Consider the following 24387-nt stretch of genomic DNA (forward strand, 5'->3'; position numbering starts at 1 on the left):
CATGCAAAGCAAGGAAACCAAGCCTAACATCATTCTATTTATGCCATGGTAGTACACACAGCTTTAATTCACAACTGATACAAATAACTGAGTTTTTTTTTTTTTTAAGGCGTTATTAATTCAAGTTGTTCCGTTTTTAAATGCAAAAGAATTAAAGAATTCGTTAGTTCCTCCTGTAGATAAGCAAGTACAAAAATATCTGAATAGTAGGGAGTCACGTTAGCATCTGTGTTTGTACCAAGAAGCCCAGTCTGGGTTTCTACAGCAAACTAGACACAATGAGACACTGAGTGGATATTTACCATGCAGGAAACAAAACAACAACTTGAATTAGGTAAATGGCTTCAACACAAGCTGATGAGGTAAAAATTCAGACAGCATTGAAATCAGACAATAAGACATCAGACATCATGCAACTGCTCTGCTTATTGGAGCATCTTCCTCTTTGTGTAGCAGCTGGCCCTATAGGATTCAGAAGCACCCCAAAATGCAGTGGGTGCTCAGCAAGGAGTCAGATCAGCAAGGCAATGGCTTTGAGCTATGGGTAGGTGCAGCAGCTGAGCCACTCAAAGATTTTACCTCTTCTGGAAACAGTTATTGCACTCCCCCTCCTCTCCACCCATCTCCTGGCTCCGTGGGCTCTGTCTGGAACTTATTATCTGAAACTGTGGTGAGCTGATTCATATCATCATACTGGCAGATAATTATTCACTTTATTTTTATGGGTTAATACCTGACAGCTTGCTGAGCTGAATCAACCCACTGAGGGATCAGAGGAGCAGCACAGGTAGGGGAAGGGAAGACGTACAGATACTAGCTTGAATGGGGACTGCCCTGCTGAGAGCCACAGCTATGCCCCCAGACAAGACTACAAAGGACAAGAGCAAGGGGGAGGTATTTAAGGTAATGCAGGAGGCAAATGACAAGAGATTACAATTTGGATTAGTAAAGGGGACTCTGGGGCATATTGTATTGCAAGCCTTTACTTAGGCTTTTAGATCAATTGTCAATAGTTCTCACAGTGCATGGTGCAGTGCACAATTTGCAAGTCCCTCAATTGGTGGTCAGGTTTGTGGACTTGTGTAAAAGCCTTCTCTCTTCTCTCCTGCTCTTTACCACAGTTAGTGGGACATACTCCTGCCTGATGCCTGCCTGAGCTCCAGGCAGATCTTGAGCGCTTGCAGAGGGCTGGAGGCTGCTCTGTGGCCTGGAGACCAGCTCCGCCATAGCTGTGAATTTTCTCTGCTCCCATGAAACCAACAGAGTCACCCTAATTCACACTAATTAAGGGCCACGTTTCAGTTTTTGTACCTGCATACTTGGCAATCAAACCCAGGTTCTCTAAGTGTAGAGCTGGAAAGTTAATTTCCTTATTTAAATAAATCTCAGCTGTGCAGATTGACTGTGAGTAAGGTGCTGGCAAATTGCTGGTAGCTAGCCTCAGCCGACCCCTGCAGTTTCTTATAGACTTTCATGAAATACAGTCCTTATCAAATCTAAAATTCAGATTCCTCAGACTTAAATCAATTAATGAATAAGACACTTAAAAAAATTTCAACTCGAGCAGTCTGGAATCTTTACTGACATGTTCCTAATTCTGAACATTCATTAATTTTCTTGGAAGAAGGCAAATACGAGCTGTGAAGCATTATTTGTACATATTCTTGAGAATGAGACAAATATGTTGATCATTCCTGAGCCAATCGAAAAAGCATTAAAAATTCACTCCACACTCATCATTTTAATTATGTAAGTCAACAATGAGTTCTTTTAAACGTGTTTTATAATAAGTTTCTACTTATGTGATATGAAAAGGGAAATTAAAGCTAAATATTTTATAATTTGCAATGATAAGGGAAGATTTTAATGTTAATTCAACACATTTCAGGAATAACTCAGAAAACCATGCTATGAATACAAAAATATATGTAAACCAAAAGGGTCAAAAAATATGAAAACACTTTCATTTTACTTTTTTTTCACATTCAATGGTGAGTTCTGTCTAAACCCTTAAGTATCATATTCATAACCTTGCTGTCCATTTTTTAATAAGTGGATTTCCATAAAGATTAGAAATTAATCTAACATGACTTTCACCCAATATGCTTAACTGCTGGAGGCAGCAAAAATCACCTATCCAGACCTAATAAAGAAAGTTTTTTCAATTTAAATATACATTGCATTTAATAAGCTTGCATGATAATTTCAACAATGTTCCTGAGCTTTTTAAATTACCTTCCTACTGTGTCCTGGAGACAACTCTGTTCCAGCTTTCATTTTCAGCAACCGACTTTATTAATATAAAATTTTACACCATCAAAAAGTCCCAAAATTTCAAGTTTTGAAAGTTTTAGAGGCACTCAAGCTATTTTTTTCCAGTGAAACCTAATGGAAAGCTGTCCTCACTGGTTACCTGGCAGAGTGCAGTACAGACGTTTAATGTGGATACCAAGTTTTACAAACCTGTGATAAGAAAACATGCTATTTTTATGGCACAGAATGTGCTTCCTCCAGCAAACAGAAATGGGGTTTCTGTGTGCAGGAGGCATCAAACGCGCATTCCTGAGCAATTTCTGCTACATGTTCTCCCTGTCCTTCACACTACTGATCAACACTTCACAGGAACTTGTGTGAAATTTGGTAAAATCGAAAAAAATCAGTGTGACAGGTCATCACTGAATGATGGACAACTGTTTGTAGCAAAAAAATAGCCTCTGCTGTCAGAATACTAAACCAACACGCACAGTCCTGACTTGTATTTATGCACACAGCACAGTTTACCTACTTTAATGTAAATTTAAAGATGATAGTGCTGCAAAGGATTTCATGTGATAATCTCTAGCCCATACTTTTTCCAAATTCAATTATAACTGGCATCCCTTAAAAAGCTCCCAGCAACAGAGGACCTACAACAGCACCGAGTAATCCATACCATCATCAGACTGCCCTGACAAATATTTTCTCTATCTAAATTTCACTTTTTTGCTGCAATACTTCTTGTCCTTTTCTCCATGGATCATATGCTTACATCTGATAATGGAATTAAATATTAAAGGTTAATATTTTAAATTTATTTTTAATTTAATTTTTAATAATTGCTGGGATATTATTACCATAATATCATAATAATTATCATAATAATTATCATATTATCATAATATCCCAGCAATTTGTGCATTTTGGATTTATTTTATTTGAGTGACTTCAAAGCAACACATTAATATTAATTATATGAACACTAAAACTATTGCACGGAATTTATTTTCACACACACCTCCAAAAGCATTTCCACAACCATTTCCAAGGATTTTGCTCTTGGACTAAGTTGGACATGTGCCCATCCCAGTAAAAGGCACAAAGATTCAGATTCACCTTACCCAACTTGTGACATCTGTATCTGAAATAGTTTATAGTTTAATAGTTTATGGAAAATCCAGATCAAGTTCAAAATAGCAAAAATATGTCTTTCCAGTAGTTTTATTAACACATTAACACACAACACTCACATATTTCTACCAAAGGTTAAACTTCTCCACACATTGTTTCATTTTAAACGTTTTCACTGCACATTTTATGCAGTGAACCTTTTTGGCATGCTGCTACACAGATACCCAACTCCCTTTCTTATCTTCTTAGCAGAGTCCACAACACACAAAATTAAACCACTGGAACTAAAATGACATACCCTCGCTGTTTGTTACTCACGATGTTTTGCCATCAATCTAGTGCTGGTTTTAATTGCTTTCCAGAAATAATCCTACCATCATCTCACTGAACTTGGGTGTAATGCATTAAGTACTCTATAAATAGCGATTCTGGCTTCGAGTATGAATGTCGCCATTAGCATTATTGTGTACTTCCAAATATATGAATGTAATTTGATTAAAAAAAAGCCATGTAATATAACTTCTGATAATATTATACCTATTCTGAAAGTGTCTTTTCCGCACTGGGGATCCTCAATGTGCTTGAAAATTTACTTCTGTGAAAAGTAATCAGCGAGCAGATAGAAAGGTCCAAGAGGCAGTTACAGCAGAGGCAGGGGGGAAACAGCAGAAAAACTTTTTCCCTTTCTTGGATCTTTTATCACACTTCTTTTTTTTCAGCTTTATTTTTCATCTGATGAAGAATATTTTCTTCCTGATCCAAATCCAATTTGTATACATAGAAAACCTCACCCTTTATTGATTTCACTGTGGTTAAAAATGGTATTTTTACAGTGCAAAAATCTAATCAATACAATCTTATGAATCTGGACTGGTAATGGTAAACACACTAACAGATATTTCATTTCAGGGAGCCAAATTGATACTCCTGAAAAGAATTACTCATTTGCCACTGGGTATATCTCTGTTTACCCAGCCACAGTATTGGCGTAAAGCAGAATACAATTACGCTGTGCTTGACACAAAGGAGACTTAAGCTGCAGAACCTGTCTCCTCCTTAGAGATGATACAGGTTGGTAGGTCAGATAAAGCCTTTGTGGGAAATGTTTAAAATAAATGAAGAGAAGTGCAACCTAATAGCAAGGCAGATTAGACTGACACAAGGGTGAGGAGAACCACACAGTACTCTGACCAGCACTCTTTTTTTTTAATACCCTGTTTCCCAAGTAAATGTTTCCTTGTCAATTTTAGTCCTGTTTTATAATTTGTCTCCACTATTTGACTTCAACTTGTACATGTTGTAAAGCAGCGAAATTACAGTCGTCACTGGAGAATCATACTCTGACTAATAAGCTCTGAGATCCTTTGCAACATACTGAGAACCACAAAAGGAAATGCCTCACAATGTCACCTTGACACTAGGAGACTAGTAAGAAAAAGCAGTCCAGAATGATCTATCCTGAGCAATAATGAATGAGATGAAGGCTATGAAAGCTTTGCCTTTGTGTCCACTCACAGAGGAAAATGCAATCCCCAGTTCCTTGGGCCATAAAGCAGTTGTATAGGGAAATAAGCGTAAGTGAAGGACTGATAAGAAACAGGATGGGCACAAGGCAATATACGATAACGATGAGAAATATGGAGAGCAACCAAATGGTTTTGTAGGGAAAAAGGAAATGAGCAAAGAGATGGCTCAGTAGGTACATTTAATAAAGCTTCTTCACAGGCACAGCACCAAATGAAAACACAGATTTTGAGACAGCTAATTTCAGCAAAGGTTCATAAGATTGCCCAAGTGGATCAGGGTACATCTTTATACAAGCACCAGGTCTTTCGTGATGCACAGAAGTATTAACACAAAATGTGTCTCTGCTCATGGCATAAAGTTTCCACAATTATTTAATAGTAAATTTGATTAGTAATATTCAGTGAAGTAGTAATGATTTATTTAAGCACTGTTTGCAAAGAGAAGGCACCATCTTTAATTCACTGGCTTACTGGCCAACCTTGGAATACGAGTCAATACACAAAATTGCCCCAGTGAGTGCTTGCCTCACCCAGGCCATGTGTTCTGTATAGTAGGGGTATCTACTGACTTCAGCAATGAAGATATATTTTACTTATAATACCTCCAAAAGGTTCGGCACTGATCCTATTTCTCAATATATTGCAGAAACATCTATCCTGATACACCTGTGTAAAGGCAATGGCAGCCCAAAAGCAGCACAGCCTTGTTGACCAAACCAGACACAGAGCTGGCCCCATGAAGGAAAGGGGACAATGGTTTGAAGAACTGAAATCAATATGTCAGGATGGGTGTTTTCAAAAGGCCATGCATTCATTTTCACAACTTTTTTTTTTTTTTTTTTTCAGTGAAGAGCCAGATTTTATCAACAGACAGAAATAATAGATTGAGTAAAACAAGTCTTAGGAATATAGGAATATTGTGTTCCCAACAAACAATTTGTACCACAGTAAAAGATTAAGAGGAAAAATCAAAGGCCATTACCAGCTTCTGAGCAGCACCTCAGTTTCACAATCACAAATAAAAATCAACTGAAGAGGCTGGAATTGCCTCCTTTATTTTTAGCACAAATGAAGAGTTTCTTGGGCATATTTAATAGCCAAATGTACCAAGTCCTTCCAACAGAAGCTGGGAATGCAGCCTCAATTAGCACAAGTCATACAGTGCTCAACAACTTACTATCAACCCTAGTTACATGGGCAAAGAGGAGACAATTCTATGTTCATTGCCGTGTTTGTGAAGATGAGTGCAGAGATGAAGCAGCTTCCAGCAAATAAACTGTAACTTCCTCTGTGTCAGCATCACAAACAGAAATAGCAACATGCATCTGGCAGCTGCTGTTCTGCTTTGTTGCTGCTAAAGTGAAGATGCAGCTCATGACTTGCACTTTTCAGGCACCAGGAAGAAGCAGCACACTGTGCGGGTAACCGTGGATCTTAAGGGAGAGCTGCCTTCCTACTCAGCATCCCTGGCACAACTGCAGTAGTGCTTTGTAGATATTAAGAACTGTAAGAGTGGCTTTCATTATTTAGCTCTCCCCTCTGTGCTATACGTATTTTTCACTAACTCATCACTTCTCCCACTTTCCTCCTTGCCCATGCAAACACATCTTTGCTGAGGCAGCCCCGTCATCCCCAGGCATGAGGAGCTCCAAGGGAAGTGGCCCCTCCACTGCTGCTCCTTGCTCAGCACAGCTGCCAGGTGCACAGCCTGGCTGTTTGGTAGTGAGGAGCACGGGTGACCAGAGATGGAGCTGAAAATAAAATGTATCCTGTGAACAATCTGTTTTCTGCTGTCCATCAGAAAATGATTTTGGATCACAAGGTCACAGATAACATTTTAATAATCTGTTTGTAAAATTGCCAGAGCTTCCTAAATTGAAGAGCAACGTGCCTGAAGGTATGCTGCAGCTACAATACACAAGGAGTTTTTGCTAAAAAAACTCCTAAAAGGAGTTTAGAGCCCTAAAAGGGTCTTGCATAATTACAGCAAGCCTAATTTTATTTAAAAAGTGTTACTTGAGCCTAAACATTTAAGTAAAATGCCCTCCCCTTCCGGCCCCACCTTCCCAGGTGCCCTTACACAACAGGTTTGAGGCCCTGGAGCTCGACAGACCAGTAGCTGAGGAAGAGGTAGCAAGTGTTCCCAGGAGGATGCCTAGGGCGAGGAGGTCGATTCCACGCCTCAGGACTGCCTCCACCAAGAAAGACAGGAGGGTTATTGTTGTTGGAGACTCTATTCTTAGGGGAACAGAGGGCCCTATTTGTCGGCCTGACTCTACCCGTAGGGAAGTCTGCTGCCTCCCTGGGGCCAGGGTCAGGGATGTTGCCAGGAAGCTTCCCAACCTGGTACGCCCCTCTGATTATTATCCTCTTTTGATAGTCCAGGCGGGCAGTGACAACATTGAAGAGAGAAGCCTGAAGGCTATCAAACGAGACTTTAGGGGGCTGGGACGGTTAGTGGATGGAGTGGGAGTGCAGGTGGTGCTTTCATCCACCCCTACGGTGGCAGGGAGGGGTACAGAGAGGACACAGAAAGCCCACCTGTTAAACACGTGGCTCTGGGGCGGGTGCCAACGCAGAAATCTTGGGTTTTTCGACCATGGGGCACTTTACTCAGCACCTGGCCTGATGGCCCCAGACGGGTCCCTATCTTTTAGGGGAAAAAGGATCCTGGGCCAGGAGCTGGCAGGGCTCATTGAGAGGGCTTTAAACTAGGTAAGAAGGGGGATGGGGCTGAAGCAAGGATTGTTGGGGCTGTGCCAGGGGGAACAATGGCAAGGCCGGAGGATAAGGTAATGGCCCAGCTGAAGTGCATCTACACCAATGCACGCAGCATGGGTAACAAACAGGAGGAGCTGGAAGCCATTGTGCAGCAGGCAGGCTACGACTTGGTTGCCATCACGGAGACGTGGTGGGACCAGTCTCATGACTGGAGTGCTGCAATGCCTGGCTATAAGCTCTTCAGAAGGGACAGGCAGCACAGAAGGGGTGGTGGTGTGGCTCTCTATATTAGAGAGTCTTTCGATGTTGTAGAACTCGAGGCTGGGAATGACAAGGTTGAGTCCCTTTGGGTTAGGATCGGCAGGGACAACAAGGCTAGTATCCTGGTCGGGGTCTGCTATAGACCGCCGAACCAGGATGAGGAGACTGATGAGGAGTTCTACAGGCAGCTGACAGAGGTTGCAAAATCATCAGCTCTTGTACTCGTGGGGGACTTCAACTTCCCTGACATATCCTGGAAGCACAACACAGCCCTGAGAAAGCAGTCTAGGAGGTTTCTGGAGAGCATGGAAGATAACTTCCTGACGCAGCTGGTTAGTGAACCTACCAGGGGTGGTGCCCCGCTAGACCTTCTCTTCACAAACAGAGAAGGACTGGTGGAGGATATGATTGTCGGGAGCTGTCTTGGGCAGAGTGACCACGAAATAGTGGAGTTCACTATTCTTGGCGAGGCCAGGAAGGGGACCAGTAAAACCGCTGTATTGGACTTCCGGAGGGCTGACTTTGAGCTGCTCAGGACACTAGTTGGTAGAATCCCTTGGGAGGCGGTTCTGAAGGGCAGAGGGGTCCAGGAAGGCTGGGCGCTCTTCAAGAGAGAAATCTTAGCGGCGCAGGAATGGTCTGTCCCCACGTGCCCAAAGACAAGCTGGCGGGGAAGAAGACCAGCCTGGCTCAACAGAGAATTGTGGCTTGATCTTAGGAGAAAAAAGAGGGTTTATAATCTTTGGAAAAGAGGGCAGGCCACTAGGGAGGACTATAAGGATGTAGCGAGGCTGTGCAGGGACAAAATTAGGAAGGCCAAAGATCATCTGGAGCTCAATCTGGCTACTGCCGTTAAAGATAACAAAAAATGTTTTTATAAATACATCAACACAAAAAGGAGGACTAAGGAGAATCTCCATCCTTTACTGGATGCGGGGGGAAACTTAGTTACAAGAGATGAGGAAAAGGCGGAGGTACTTAATGCCTTCTTTGCCTCAGTCTTTAGCGGCAATACCGGTTGTTCTCTGGATACCCAGTACCCTGAGCTGGTGGAAGGGGATGGGGAGCAGGATGTGGCCCTCACTATCCACGAAGAAATGGTTGGTGACCTGCTATGGCACTTGGATGTGCACAAGTCAATGGGGCTAGATGGGATCCACCCGAGGGTACTGAGAGAACTGGCAGAGGAGCTGGCCAAGCCACTTTCCATCATTTATCAGCAGTCCTGGCTATCGGGGGAGGTCCCAGTTGACTGGCAGCTAGCAAACGTGATGCCCATCTACAAGAAGGGCCGGAGGGCAGACCTGGGAAACTACAGGCCTGTCAGTTTGACCTCAGTGCCAGGGAAGCTCATGGAGCAGATCCTCTTGAGAGTCATCACGCAGCACTTGCAGAGGAAGCAGGCGATCAGGCCCAGTCAGCATGGATTTATGAAAGGCAGGTCCTGCTTGACAAACCTGATCTCCTTCTATGGCAAAGTGACACGCTGGGTGGATGAGGAAAAGGCTGTGGATGTGGTCTACCTTGACTTCAGCAAGGCTTTTGACACCGTCTCCCACAGCATTCTCCTCAAGAAACTGGCTGCTCTTGACTTGGACTGGCGCACGCTTCATTGGGTTAGAAACTGGCTGGATAGCCAGGCCCAAAGAGTCGTGGTGAATGGAGTCAAGTCCAGTTGGAGGCAGGTCACTAGTGGCGTTCCCCAGGGCTCGGTGCTGCGGCCGGTCCTCTTTAATATCTTCATCGATGATCTGGATGAGGGCATTGAGTGCACCCTCAGTAAGTTTGCAGATGACACCAAGCTATGCGCGTGTGTTGATCTGCTCGAGGGTAGGAAAGCTCTGCAGGAGGATCTGGATAGGCTGCACTGATGGGCTGAGGTCAACTGCATGAAGTTTAACAAGGCCAAGTGCCGGGTCCTGCACCTGGGGCACAACAACCCCAAGCAGAGCTACAGGCTGGGAGATGAGTGGTTGGAGAGCCGCCAGGCAGAGAAGGACCTGGGAGTGATGGTGGATAGTCAGCTGAATATGAGCCAGCAGTGTGCTCAGGTGGCCAAGAAGGCCAACAGCATCCTGGCTTGCATAAGAAACAGTGTGACCAGCAGGGCTAGGGAGGTGATTGTCCCCCTGTACTCGGCTCTGGTGAGGCCGCACCTCGAGTACTGTGTTCCGTTTTGGGCCCCTCGCTACAAGAAGGACATCGAGGTGCTTGAGTGGGTCCAGAGAAGGGTGACGAAGCTGGGGAGGGGCCTGGAGAACAAGTCCTACGAGGAGTGGCTGAGGGAGCTGGGCTTGTTCAGCCTGGAGAAGAGGAGGCTCAGGGGTGACTTTATTGCTCTTTACAGATACCTTAAAGGAGGCTGTAGTGAGGTGGGGGTTGGTCTATTCTCCCATGTGCCTGATGACAGGACGAGGGGGAATGGGCTTAAGTTGCGCCAGGGGAGGTTTAGGCTGGATGTTAGGAAGAACTTCTTTACTGAGAGGGTTGTGAGGCATTGGAATGGGCTGCCCAGGGAAGTGGTGGAGTCACCATCCCTGGAAGTCTTTAAAAGACATTTAGATGTAGAGCTTAGGGAAATGGTTTAGTGGGGACTGTTAGTGTTAGGTCAGAGGTTGGACTCGATGATCTTGAGGTCTCTTCCAACCTAGAAATTCTGTGATTCTGTGAAAAATCCTTGCTTAAAGAGGGCAGAGACCAGGAATTCCTTAGACGTCTACATATATTAACCTTGCAACAATCTACACAATCAAAAAGCTTAAAAATGCAATATGCAGGAGAAAAGAAGGTTTCCATAATTTTTACTTCTATCAATAGCAATTTTTTATTTTCAAAGGTAAATTAAACTTACAGAAAGTCTGCTGGATAAGTGTATTGAAATGCAGCATCTATTTTTGTAGAACTCTTACCATGACAATAAAAAAAAACATTTTAAATACCTGCTTTTCAGGGATCTATGCAACACATTTTGCATAATAAACGTTCTGAAATTCACTGAAGGACAAAAACTCTAGCTGTCCTAGTGCGTTTTTGTGCTCTTGCTCTAGTAAATCCCATCTGTGCTTTTCCAGCTGTGAAGAAGAGAAGCTGTCTCCTGCTACGAGCTCCTTTCTTTCAATGCTAGTGGCATTGGTAACTTGTCAGTTTAATCACTGGACTTGGCTTAGCGAATCAAAAGTTGAAGATTTTATAAGAGATAGTGCTCTCTTGTCCACCTAGGCCTTTTTATTTTCCCTCCGCTATAGCATATACAGCAGCAGCAGAAGCTTCCTACAACTTCCTTACTTTATAAATGTTTTTGTGGAGCATGATTCTTTCATATTCATAATCTCCATCTTGATATTTGCTTGCATAGAGTGTTCTCATAAGTCCTTCCCATATGATATCCTGTCAGTTGTTTTACTACAAAATAGATTTTTGTATTAGATGGACTACCACGTAGGTGATAAATATGCGATGCACAAAAGGATGCAGGCACCTAACTACAACTTTAAGTGTCTAAATCCAAAATTTTTGCTCAGTTTACCTCAATCTGGATATGCTTAAAACACTTTGGCACTTGAACTGCTACTAAAATCCCACATATTTTCCATGTTTTCCTACTAGATGAACACCTAAGATTATACAGCCTTGTTTCAATCTCTCTAGTTTCACAGTCCACAAGATCCTTACAAAGTTGTTGTCTATAGCTCCTAATCAGTGTTACCCTCAAAACAGATCTACTGGATTAAGCCTAGCACAAAACATACTGAGGTTGAAATTTCTTGCGCACAATGGACTACCTATATAGTTGCTATGTTAAACACAGAGAGGAAAAGCTCTGCCAACTACCTAAAAGGGAGGACAGACAAGGCCCTTGTTATTGCCACAACTGTTCACATACCTTGGTCCTGGATAAGGGAAGAGCTCCTGGAATAGGAGAATCCAGACTTAGGTCTGGGGATGCCACCCAGGGGAATAAATAATACCTGCTTGTGGACAGATCAGGATTCACAAACTTGATTTAAGTAAATTATGTTTACATTTGAATGAGGAATATTTCCAGTAATTGCTGCACAAGGTGCAGATAACAATAGATGAAGGATCTTAATTTTCAAGAGGGAAAAGGGAAGGAAAGAGCCATTATTTCTGGCATATCTGCAAAATAAGCAGCAATCATTTGAAAAACAACCCAGGCTTCCGCACTGTATCTCTCATACCCTTGACTTATCCTATTTCTTAAATCAATACATGACTACATCAGGTCTTTCTGGTTCCCACTGGACTGATTTCAACATGTAGGAGAATTAATTTTTATTGGAGTGCTTCTTCACTGCCTTAAATTTCTCATGTTTTAAATTCTCTAGTAACACATATTAGATGTTCCAATCACTAACTACTAAGTTTTTAATAGAAATCTTGCTCACCAGACATCTTTTTGCAAACTCTTGCAACTCTACAGGAGATACAAATCAAACTAGTCACACATCACTTTTTTTGTTTTAAATGAAATATACAGTAGTAAGAAGAGTCTTTCTACAATGTCAAACAACATACATCAGGAGAAACTTCAATCATCCTTTTAATTAGCTGAGCAGTAATAATCAAAGCTCCTCACAAATTAAAGAAAGAGGACAGATAGATGAAATCAAGTAAGTCCATCATTTCTTCAGAACACAACAACAAAGGATGGTTATAGCGTAATTTAAAAGTTCTTGAGATTTGTCAGAAATAGGGAGTAAAAGTGCCAACATGGAAAAGTCTACAGAAACAGTCTACAGAAAATGTAGCATAGGTTACATCACATATGGAAGAAATTTCAAGGATACTTTCACTACTGTGAGTTGTAGTGAATACCCTTGTCCTTGGCAAATCAGAATGACTGACACCCATAATTTGCAATTTCCTAAACCTGAAGAGTTTTCTGATTGCGATGAAATGGTTTTACCTAATTATTTTTTCAAGTTGCAGTTTTTGATGTTTAATTTTGAAATCAATTTGAGATGTCTTGAACTATATTAACACACTGTATTATGCCTTCATTTCTTTCTGAAGCACTTCACTTTAAAAAATGCATACTTCTAATGATTTTTAAATTACTCCACTCTGCACATATCAATTTACAACAATTACAACATTTTGCATTTTTCAAAGTACTTCAGTTTTAAAGAGGTTTTATGCTTTGCAAGATACTGAAGGAAGAGGCTGCTGATCCATTTTTACCCTTTGTAAAATTACCACCGATCTTGCTAGAGAGCTTAACCAAAAATAGATATGCTAAATATATACCATCTACATATAATCATTTTAGGATGAATGTTTCTGTGACTTAGAACTGCCAGTATTCTTTTCCTGATCATAATTAGGTTGCTTCAGCAGTATAAATGGATTCAGTGGAATGATGACAAATGTCCTGGAGGACAGAAACTGGCCTACTTTGGCTGAAGAGTCCAGAGAAATGAATACAGGACAGGATGTCAGAGGCATCAGCTCTGTCACAGATCTGAGAACAGAGGGTGAGTTTTTTTCTTCAGTTCGTTTATGATGCATCTTCAATTTGCCAGTTTCCCTCTTCTACCTGACAATGAACAGTCAGTATTCACAAGCTTGATTTTGTCTTTCTGAAACATACTCCTATTTCCCTCAAAGGGAAATGACTCATTAACATCAAGGGATTTTGGATGACAGTCTATAAATAAAGCAACATAGACCCACAGACAGTAAGTAGTAAGTTGACTATACTGATTTGCTGGTGAGATTAAAATAGCGTACTATCAGTCTTCCATTCTACTATATTATTTTGCCCTGAAGTCTCTTTTGATCACCCTCTGACTTCTTGTCCCAGCTTCATCACTGCCTAGATGAAAAAATAATGGGTAAGAACGTGGGGGCAGTACCAGGCTAGCAAGTTTTCTTGTAAGATTTTTTATCAGGGTTCCGAGGAGGCAGCAAAATTCCCTATACAAGTGGGTCTGGTTGACATATCAGGCCCTCTGCTTCCCTCAGAAGAGTCACTGATGACAGTAACTCACCTTTTTTATCTCAACAGAAGTGGTTGTGATGTGAGGGTTAGGCTGACCAAACATTTTTTGATGCCTCCAACCCAGATCATCATCTGCATCACTGTTTGACTGACCACAGGGGTACATTTTACAGGGGTACCTGGGACGGTGAGGCAGGCCGGGAGGGGTTAGGCCTGTTGCTCTGAACACAAATCTGTCTCCATTTCCCACCAACTCTTCAGTCACTGCCTTCTGCCTGTTGGTGAGAGGGCAGGGGACCCTCTGTGTCGTGTGTCATGACTGGGTGACACCCTGTCCCAGGGACGGCAGAGTACAACTCCACCAGCTCATCTTCTCAGGTTCCATGACACACTTAAACCAACTTGCCTCTGCATGGAGCTCTGCCACGAGGCTGAGCAGCTATTGTGCCTGGGTGCACCTCCTCCAGGTGTGCTCACTGCTGCCCTCAGACACTGACAGAAAAGTCAGGCATGCCGTGACCCGAGGCCTAGACGGTCACCTGTCCCCTCAGGAGCTCTGTCTGGACAGCTGCATTGGCTCCTGTGGGCACAGGGGACACAGAGGATGCTTTCTGCTGGGTGGACACCATGACTGGAGCTCCTTGAGAGCATACAGCAATGGCTGTCTGAACTGGCCATGCGAGGCCGCCCTGCTCTGCACCTCCTGGACTGACACCCCATGGTCCCTAGGGCTGCCCGTGGAGGTGCAGAGGTAGCTGTGTGTCCCCCAGAGGGGCTCTGTGCTCCCCAGGTGCTCCTGACTCCAGAAGCCCTGGTAGGCTGTGATCCCCACGTGAACATGCCCACCCCAGGGCTTGTTGTGTGAGTTGCCATAGGACGCCTAAAATAGTAATAAACTAAAACTGTGTGAGGGAACTGATGAACAAGATAGTATGAGAGACATGAGCATGCCTGCCCGTGGTCATGAAACCACCCTTCTCTGATAACGCAGAAGACAGTATGCATGCAGAGGGGTATTTTCCCCATTGGTTGGTGCAGGTAAGGAAAAAGAAGTCATTTTTCTTCAAAGACTTCATCAAAACAGCTTTGAAAGTAAGACAAACATGAGAACTGTGATCCCAGCACACAAGATAAAAGTTTCTTTATCACAGTTATTTATTTTATCTTTGTTCCCTTACTTAGTATCTAATTGCCCCATGCAGCTGACTTGACAGAACTGTTGGAGTTTAACAGCTCTCTTTGAGCTACAGTAACTTCATACTAGAACAGAATTAATTTCCATATTTTTTAAGGGAAAAACAACTAGTAAATTGCTAGCACCTTTCCTAATTATTTGCTTCATCAATGGAAGTACTACTGCACTACTGTCCTTTAGGGAATATTTTTAACAAATAATAAAATACATGATAAAAATGCAAGTAAGTGAGGTTCTGCTGAAAGCCAGCACAAAGTCAGTTCTTATTAAAGCAGTACCATATCTAACAGTATCAGACTGAAATTACAGGTTTTAATTTTGGAGTAGGGAATGAATACAGGGTCTTTGTAATAAACACTCAAAATTATCAGCAGGTCAATATTTTGTTGCTTAAAATGTTGGCATGAGGTGATTATAATTATGGATTTTAAATATCTAAAAGGAAATTTACACTGGTACAAGTGTTCCTTTGAATGATGATTTCTAAGAAAAACTGGTGACTTGGACCACTAGTTGTATTTCACAGTATTCAGCAAATCTGTCACTTGGATCTACTTTGTACACGGATATGTAACTCATCATCTGAGATTCTCATTTAGTGAGCTTCAGAAGAAAAAAAGGTAGTATGTACTTTAGTAATGATATGCTCTATTACAGAGTAAAATGTCCTGAGTGCACTCATTTCAAGAAAACGAAATGTAAATGTACAAAGCACATAAAAAATCCATTTCGACTCTTAATCAAATTCAGTGGGATTAAACTTTGATGGTCCTCTAAGAAAGAACAGATTTTTTATCTCAGCATGAGAGAATGGTTGGCCATTCCTGTTTAAATATTTTTGACAGAGGTTTCTTACTCATGAGTCACTGGATTTTTTTTATATCCTCCCAGTCTCTCTCAGAGTTGTGGGTTCCCTCCATGAATGATCCTGATAAATGCTCAACATCTCATGAAAGAATCCTGCTTAACTTCAGTCGAAGCTAGGAGCTACTTGCACACTTGCAGGACTACCGTTCTTGCTGTCACACATCAGGCAGTCAGCATTCTTGTTGCAAAGAAAAAGCCATTTTATCCTTGTCAACAGAAAACAGCTGCTGCCAAACCGATAGGTATATCTCCAAATAAAGGGGACTGTGATGCCATAGCACCCCTGCTTCATCCCTATGTTGTTTTTCAAATTAACACCAGCACAGCAATAATAACTACTTTCACAAGCCAAACAGAAAGCCTAAGCTTTTAATAGGCTTTTTGAAAAAGGAAAATCTCCAGCATACCTGTTGAGCAGTCTGAACCCGTCCACTGTGGCTCACAGCTGCAGAGTCCTGCATCCAGGAGGAACGTGCCGTGCCCTGAGCACTGCTCCTGGCAGACTGGCAGCGACGTCTCGCAGTTCACACCGCCCCAGCCCGCGGAGCAGTGGCATTCCCCTTGAACACAGACACCGTGGCCCGAGCACATTGGATCCAAGCAGTCCTCTGGAAAGCAGTGAATACACAGTTTAGAGCATTAAGTTTCCAGCCTTGCAGGGGTTTCCTAGTGACATACAGCATCAGGGATTCAGATTAATTTGGTGATTTTTGTGCAAATACTCCAACTGAAATGATGTTAACAAATGCACATGGAAAAATAGTCCATGCTAACATCTCTGCAAAATTATAAACTAAAAACAAGACAAAAAGCAAATGCACAGACTGGTGGAGATCATATGATTATACTTATCTTGGATATTGTCTAACTGTTAAAAAGCAGATTCCCTGGACAGGTCTATTGATCTTAGGGAAGTTTGTGTTTCAGTAGCAGAGCTGGGAAAGAACTGGAGCAATTAACAATTAAATTTCTACAACTGTGCATTGTGTTTCCATTCAGTTATTTGTGCTTTATGTTTTATTCACATCTGGGAAAAGATTTATTCTTTCATGTTTCTCTGCAAAACTATCACTACAGCTGGGAACCTGATACAAAAAAAAAAGGTCATCCACTAAGCCCTGAATCATGAGTCTCTGAATACTCACTGTAAAGAAATCTCATACACTCATAAAAAGTATGTGCTGGGCAATTGCAGATAATGAACAGATTCATAGAAGTCATAACGTACTGATGAACAATTTGCAAACAGACAAAGAGCTAAATTTATTCTCAATTTGGATTAAACTCTTCTTAGTGAAAAATTCAGGAGCTCTGTAGAAGAATTTAAATCAGATGGTTAGTCCTGCATAATCAGTATATTCCTTCATCAAGATCCAGCATTTCTTTAACAAGACAGACTTTGAGGAGAACACAGCCTGCCTTCTCTGGGGGCTTCAGTAAGACTGCAGAGCTGGAGAGTAATTTGTGGGGTGTTTGAGTATGCAAAACAATTAGCCAAAAGCCTATTTGTGTTAGATCGTGCTTCAAACTAATGTTAAAAATGCACTTTGGAAGTTCTTGTATGAATTTTTTTTTTAAGTATTAGCCCAAGTACTGAGTTAGTAATTAAATTGTAAACTTAAGAAATGGTGTTCTGTGTTACACAAATGAAGAGATGTTCTCTGTTTCAGTAACAGAAGACTAAATACTTCAGACTTAGAGATTAAGAGCATCCAGTTTACAGCACCTTTTGACCTAAGAATAAAGAAGAGATGCTTTATCTTTGAGCTGCTATGCCACCAGTTCAAGATTTTATTTCAAGATTTATTTTCTATCTTTTTCAGCCTTCCAGGCTTGTGCACAGCACAATGTAAGTCTGAAAAAGAGGAATCAGTGTTTCTGGACAAAGTGTATCTTGCTAAGCACAGGACAAAATACTTGGCAATTTCCTCTTATCCTGAAAGACAGCTCTTGATTTTGTCGATCTTTGAAAACTGAGTGACTCCACAAACAGGTTAAAAAGCAACACTTCTTTTACAAATGATAATCTGACAGGATGAATTCAAAGGATGCCCATAGCAGCGAATACCTATAGCTACTGGTGTTCCCTGGATAGTGCATCTGTTACTGTCTGCTGTGTTAATACAGGTATGGCTATAATATTAAACTTATATTTGCACACAATAATGTAATTCCAATCCAATCCCTGACAGAATTGCTTCCAGTAGTGTACAAGTTACATTGCACAATACAGTAAACTGAGCATTTGTGTCATTGCACACACTATTACAATAAAAATCCTCTGTACAGGGTTGTTTCATTCACCCTATTTCTATGATTCCACTTATTTTTTTAAAGTTTAAATACTACTTTAAAAAAAATCGTTTTCATGCTCTTAGCTTCAATAGCTGTCTGAGTACATTTATCTCAATTATTTTTTCAATCATTTTGCAGGACCACATTATCCCAACAAGCAAAGTAACTGTAAATGGCAGTCAGCTTCTCACCAGCTCCACGCTTGTTCAGTATCATGACCTCAGTGAGGAAATCTGTGTATTACTTGCTTTTTCTCATTTGGGTTTTCTTGTTTTTGTCCATTTCTGAAACTACCAACAGCTGAGAACGTAAGAAACATTCTCTTGATCCTCCCTTTAAGAAACATATCAGATATGTCAAATCCACCAAATCCATCCTGGGCATTTTTCTGATTAGAGAATTCAGGCCACATAAGAGCTTCCTTTGTGTGCTACTCAGAAGAATTACCTAAAACCTATATAGCACAAAGCACAATATATGCTGGCACTAGCTTCAGGCTAAGGGGACTACTGAAAAATCATCAAATCAGGGCAAGCATGAAGAACTGCTCTGCTTTCCGAGCCTATGCACAGGGGAAGAAAGCCGTAGCTGATGAGCTACCTCAGAAATGCTAGCAGCCAAATAACAACTGTTTCTTTCTGTAGATGAGGGCAGAGACGCATTGGTATTATAAGCAGCTGAAGTACAATTACTTGTTCTTGTAATTTCCCACTTTTTATTAGGCAAGCTTTAAAGGATGGTGGTTTAGTACCCTGAATATAGGCTCACAGTAAAAATGACATATTGACAACAGAATTACACAGCATGCTCTGCTAAATTGAAACTGTTTGCTGCTCTCGTGGCTTCATATAGTCTGTACATTCTTCACAGAAAAATCTAAGATGCAACAGAATGAAGAAAGGGAAGAGATGATTACGCTCTGCTGATTACTTCAGAGAAATCCTAGATCTTATTTTGTTTAGATGATCTTCTGACTGTCTTACCATTAGCTTTTGGCCAAGTGAAAGAGTCTTTGATGGTGCACACTTAAATGACTGAGGTTTCTGGCATGATGCCAGATGATGCCTGGTGATGCCAGCCACTCTTCCTGAAAAAACATGTCTGGGGTCTGAGAGAAGAAAAGCAGGGAAGAATCAGGATGGTCTCAAAACCTGCCCCCAGAAAGGGAATCCTTGCATGCTGATAAATTTTTCCTTGGAGTACTGAGAAGCCACTGCATGCTGAAAGGCAAAAAATTCCTCCTGGCTCTTGCCATTGAGATTCAGCAGAGGGAGGAAACTGAAAGACTGCACAAGAAACTCAGCATTTCAAAGGACTGCCCTACTGATATTACTAGATATTCTTATTAGCCAATGTTAAATACTTCTAATCTTTTAGAATAAAAATGTGAATCTCGGAAATTATGTGATCAACTCCCACTGACTGTCACTGAGATCTGAATGCCTTTATCTTTGAATAGTTTCTATCTTAACATTCCTTTCCATGAGGCTTTAAAAGGTGCTTGAAAAGCAGTATTGCTTCACATCCATGTGAGCTCCTAACTACCTTAAAAAAGGTTAGGAGATTAAAGGCCAACCCCCTTCCCCCACCTCCCCTAACCATAAAGAGGGAAACTTCACAAACCTTCCTCACAGATCTCTCCTTTGTACCCAGGCACACAGATGCAGACTCCCATGATACAGGTGCCATGGCCAAAGCAGGTTGGATCAATACACTGTTCTTCGGGAACATCGCACTCTGGTCCTTTCCACCCATTTCGACACACACAGTGACCTTTCTCATATTCTCCATTTCCACTGCAGAGCACTGGACAGGAATCTGAAGAAGGTAGATTGACCTTTTTAATGTACTTACATACCTACGTAGATTAACATTTATTGCATTTATCATTCTGTAAAATCATTTTTCCACTCCAGCCCTCCCAATCCTTCACTTGAAGGTTGTGACAGGCTGAAATCTTTGAACCAGATAGCACAACAGTAATACAGGCATCCTAGTGTCCTCAACCTGCTTTATTAACATACCTTAATTTTGACCTGAAATGGGACATCTTGGAAGACAAAAATTTCTCTCCTTGACAGGCCTTTGGAGAGAGTTTGCACAGTGATGCCTGCTTATCATTTTCTGTAACATTAATATTTGTTCCTTGGGACCTGAAGCAAGACACTGCCCTTTTCTTTTTCTAAGCAGACCTACCACTACTGAAGTTTTAGCCATTACTGATCTAACCTAGTGATGCAGAAGCTTAGTTTTACAATCCAGTACCAATTTCTGAGCTTATCAATCTTAAAATATAGACAACCCTAAATCTGAGGAAACAACAGAAAAGAATGAGAACCTCCATATATAATATTCAGTGGATGATGGATAATACTAATAAAATTAAGATCGCTTATAATCTTTTTAGCAAGATTTTGGTCCAAATGCTAGAAAACTCTAGTTTTCTCTAGAAAAAAACACGAGTTTTCATTAGAGAAACTCTATTTTTCTCTAGGAAAAAAAAAAAGTCTAGCCTCTAGTTTCTCTAGTTTTTGCTAGTCTCTAAGTTGCTTTAGTTTTCTTTTCTAACCCTTTCCAATTTAAATCATATTACTGACATTTACTGAGATGTGATGTATTCTGAAGTGAAACAGATTGTCACTTTTAAGTAACTGTAAACACTACACTCAACTGACACTCTTATTAAAAAATATTTTAAAATCACAAAATGGGTGCAAAGGGGGATGGAGAAGTCTCTTGATTCTGAAAGTCAGGGAGAGAGAAGTGGTTGAGGCATCTCAACTAAGTACAGCATAAAAATCTTTCTATGCCTGCACTTGTGTTTGCCATCTGCCTGGAAGAAGGAATTTAATCTCCATTAATCACTTTGAATCTTTGTAAGCCCAGCAGTCACACACCATAATCTTGAACCCAGTCCTGTACATTAGGTTAGCTGATATGAGATTACCTTTTGCACAATCGGGACCAAGGAATCCTGGGAAACAGTGGCAGTGGCCTGAGATGCATTCTCCATTCCCATTGCAATTAGTAGAGCAGTCATCCAGAACTTCTATTTATTCAGAGAGTTGTGCACAAAGAAAAACACAAATTTGTTGAATTTGAAATGAATGGCATCTTCACCCCGCTCTGCAGGACACATCTCAACATATAAATAGATGTGGAAGCAGAAAAAGGCCCATTTCCATTCATAGGGAGAATAAAACAAAATTCCTGTTCAAGCAGCTTACAAATATTAGATTTTGTCTTGACAGCTTTGAGATAACAAGTGCATCATTTATATTACACCAGAAAGCTTTTAAAGTAAGTGTTCATGTAAAATTTACCACCATTAAAAGCACTACAAGAACCAAAGTATTTGCTGAGAAATGTCCACCTTAAACACTTCCTTTTATTGTTGAAGCAATTTATTGGAAACCTATTTATAGAGTAAATTGTCTTCCATGGTATTTGTTTGAACCATGTGAATTGAATTCTTTGGGGGAGGGTAGGATTTCCACTTCTGTAAAATAAGATGAAAAGAAGTCTTTCATAAAGTGATGAAACCCAATGCAATAATGGCCTAAGAACAAAATTTGAAGAAAAAAATAACACCTTCGATTGTGGTCTTAAACTTATGCATGTTTCATCATACAGCTTTGGATAGCAAACCGCTTAACCTTACATGTTGCAGGGCCGGCTCATGTCTGTATATTTGTTAGCTGTTCTAAATCTACATGTGTAATTCCTTCAGGAATTCGGTGGATTTACTGATTCAAATGCTCCCACGCAGAGTAGGTAAGTACCATGGCAGCACTAGGACTGAAGATGCCACAGCACCAGCAGGTTCTTTGCAGGGTGGAATCAGGGCTGAAGAGCAGTGGGAACTGAGCAGCCTATTTTATGGGCATAAGCACAAATAGGCATGTACAAGTACCTTTGCCTATCTGAAGATGGGAAACAGCTCATTTTCCACAATATAAAAATTTTGGAGAAAAAAAGAAAACCCAGATCCTCGTCCTTGGCAAGTGATTTGTGAGGAAAAACTTTTCTCGGGGAAGTGCATACCACCGGACTATTTAATCTAATCAAATCTGATATACTTTTAAACTCAAACTTTTCAAAGGATGGATTATAAGCTTATCCTACAACTAATATGAATAACTGAAGTAAGTTTATTTTAATCTTATTTATGGGCACTTGGACAGATAAGGATCGGTTCCTCTTGAAAACCTCTACTGATACTTAAAAACATTCATTTCCTTTCAGACTATCAGTTTATACCAAAGAACAGGCATTTGATATGTATCTGTTCATCAGATATTTACAACCTAGACGTGGATGTTTGTTTCAAGGTCAAATAATCTTTTTTTTTTTTTTTTTTTTTTTTTTTTCCAGAAGTAAGTTTTTTCACAGATATGCTGCTCATTATTAACTTTCACATATTACTGTTCCTTATCAGCTCTTCTCTTGTTCTATGTGTACACTTGCCTGTCTTCTCAGTTTTCTAGAATCACATGATAAATGATCCCTACACTGACTTGAAATGGAGAATTAATGGTTTGAACAATTCCCCTGGATGCAATGTCCAGTTTGGGCCAGCCTTTATTCAGGCTATGAAAATACTCTAGATATGTTAGATTTTGCAGGCAAATAACCCCCCAACAGGGAAAATGTGATCAGAAGTTTAGTTAACAGGTCAGCAAAATCAAACTAGTATGCCACTGACATCGAGCAACTGAACGGACTACCTAAGAGATGCTCATCACACAGCCCACACCGACATACAGCAGAGGCATGCAAGCTTTTGCTATATGCTGACTATTTCAGTCTGTGTTCCTGGTTGATTCCTTTGTCAGCAGGGAAATAAAATACAACTCCAGCCCTAGACACACCCCAAAGTCTGGGGTAAGGAGCATTGCTCAAGGATCAGAAAATGATTTAGTTTTTGTTTTTAAATTTTTGTAGTGTTCCCCCCCCCAAGATAAAAACAAGAATGATTATGCAAAGAAAAGTATAAGAAAATATACAGGCCATGAAAACACAATAGCTAGCAGTATTTTCAAATCCACCAGCAGTAGATTGTTGCTGTATGAAACCTCTTTTTGCTCAATATGTCTTCTCATGGACATTTCTCAAATTAAACATAAGGATTCCTGCCTGCCCTGTGGCCCTCACTGCTTCCCCCTGTAAGACCCAGCTTGTTCTGCTTGTTCTGTATTGGCCAGAGTAGGGATAAACACCTTCTTCTTCACCAAATTTAACAGGAACCTAACTGAAACATTCAATTGCATTTATATATATATATTTAAGATGGTGTGCTACTTAATGATGAAATACTGTTTATACTTCCTTGTATAAATATTGCTATTGTAGAAAAAAAATCTGCTGTTACAGTAGAAACAAACAAGGGGGCAGATCTTTGGATTCTGATCTGGATTGGAGTTTGGCCAGGTTTTATGCTCCTCATAGAACATCTGTGAAGATGCTCCATAAATTGCTTGAATATTATTTTCTCACATGACGATGAATAATGGTATTTCTCCCACTTGTAAAAGATTTACTTTTCTACACAAAGCAAATATGAACTTTTAAACAAAATATTCTAATTGCAATTTTACCTCATTTTAAAATATTTTTCCTGCAAATCTTGCACCAATGTTGGTATTTGAATCACTGTCCTGCTCTGCAAGGTGTTTTACCACCAAGTAAAAATAGCATTCAATTGTTCTCAAGAGCAGATGGCATGTCCATTACTAGTAAAGACATCTTGCTAAACATATGGCAGAACAGGTTAACTAAAGGGCAAAGTGGTTAAAGTCTTGCAGCAAACCAAGACTGTCATAAATAGAACACCTGAAATGAAATTCCAAACAAACCCTATGCGTGAGCACTTCTCTGCAACAATACCTAGAGTTGCAAACATTTGTCCAGTTTTATTTATTAACGAGGCAAAAGGGAATTGATATCCCACCAGAGCAGCGTCCCCTGTATTTGCCTTCTGAGTTCCAAACAGAATGGTGCAGTTGAACAAGTTTATAAAATAACAGCAAATACCCATCAAACAACAACAACCAAACCCACAAAAGCACCCTTTTAGATTTTCTAACTGATTAAAATACTGAAATATGAACCAAAAGCATGGTTAATTTTTGTAGGATTTATGGTTCCTGTGTAAATAGAGAGGGCAGACATAT

General features: G+C 40.7%; 1 protein-coding gene across 4 annotated transcripts in view; it reads right to left on the reverse strand.

Moving 5' to 3' along the window:
- The window catches only part of TENM1 (teneurin transmembrane protein 1), a gene marked incomplete at both ends in the record, with an annotated part of 244904 nt that overhangs the window by 105183 nt on the left and 115334 nt on the right, over positions 1–24387 (reverse strand). For all 4 annotated transcript variants that reach the window (XM_084293822.1, XM_084293821.1, XM_084293820.1 and 1 more), the window contains 3 exons: positions 16327–16527; positions 19838–20032; positions 21162–21263. In XM_084293822.1, the coding sequence (XP_084149948.1) occupies positions 16327–16527; positions 19838–20032; positions 21162–21263 (498 nt within the window). The remainder of the gene's footprint in view (positions 1–16326; positions 16528–19837; positions 20033–21161; positions 21264–24387) is intronic.

The sequence above is a fragment of the Netta rufina genome (assembly GCF_964035555.1).
Source record: "Netta rufina genome assembly, chromosome: 12".
NCBI classification, from domain to species: Eukaryota; Metazoa; Chordata; class Aves; order Anseriformes; family Anatidae; genus Netta; species Netta rufina.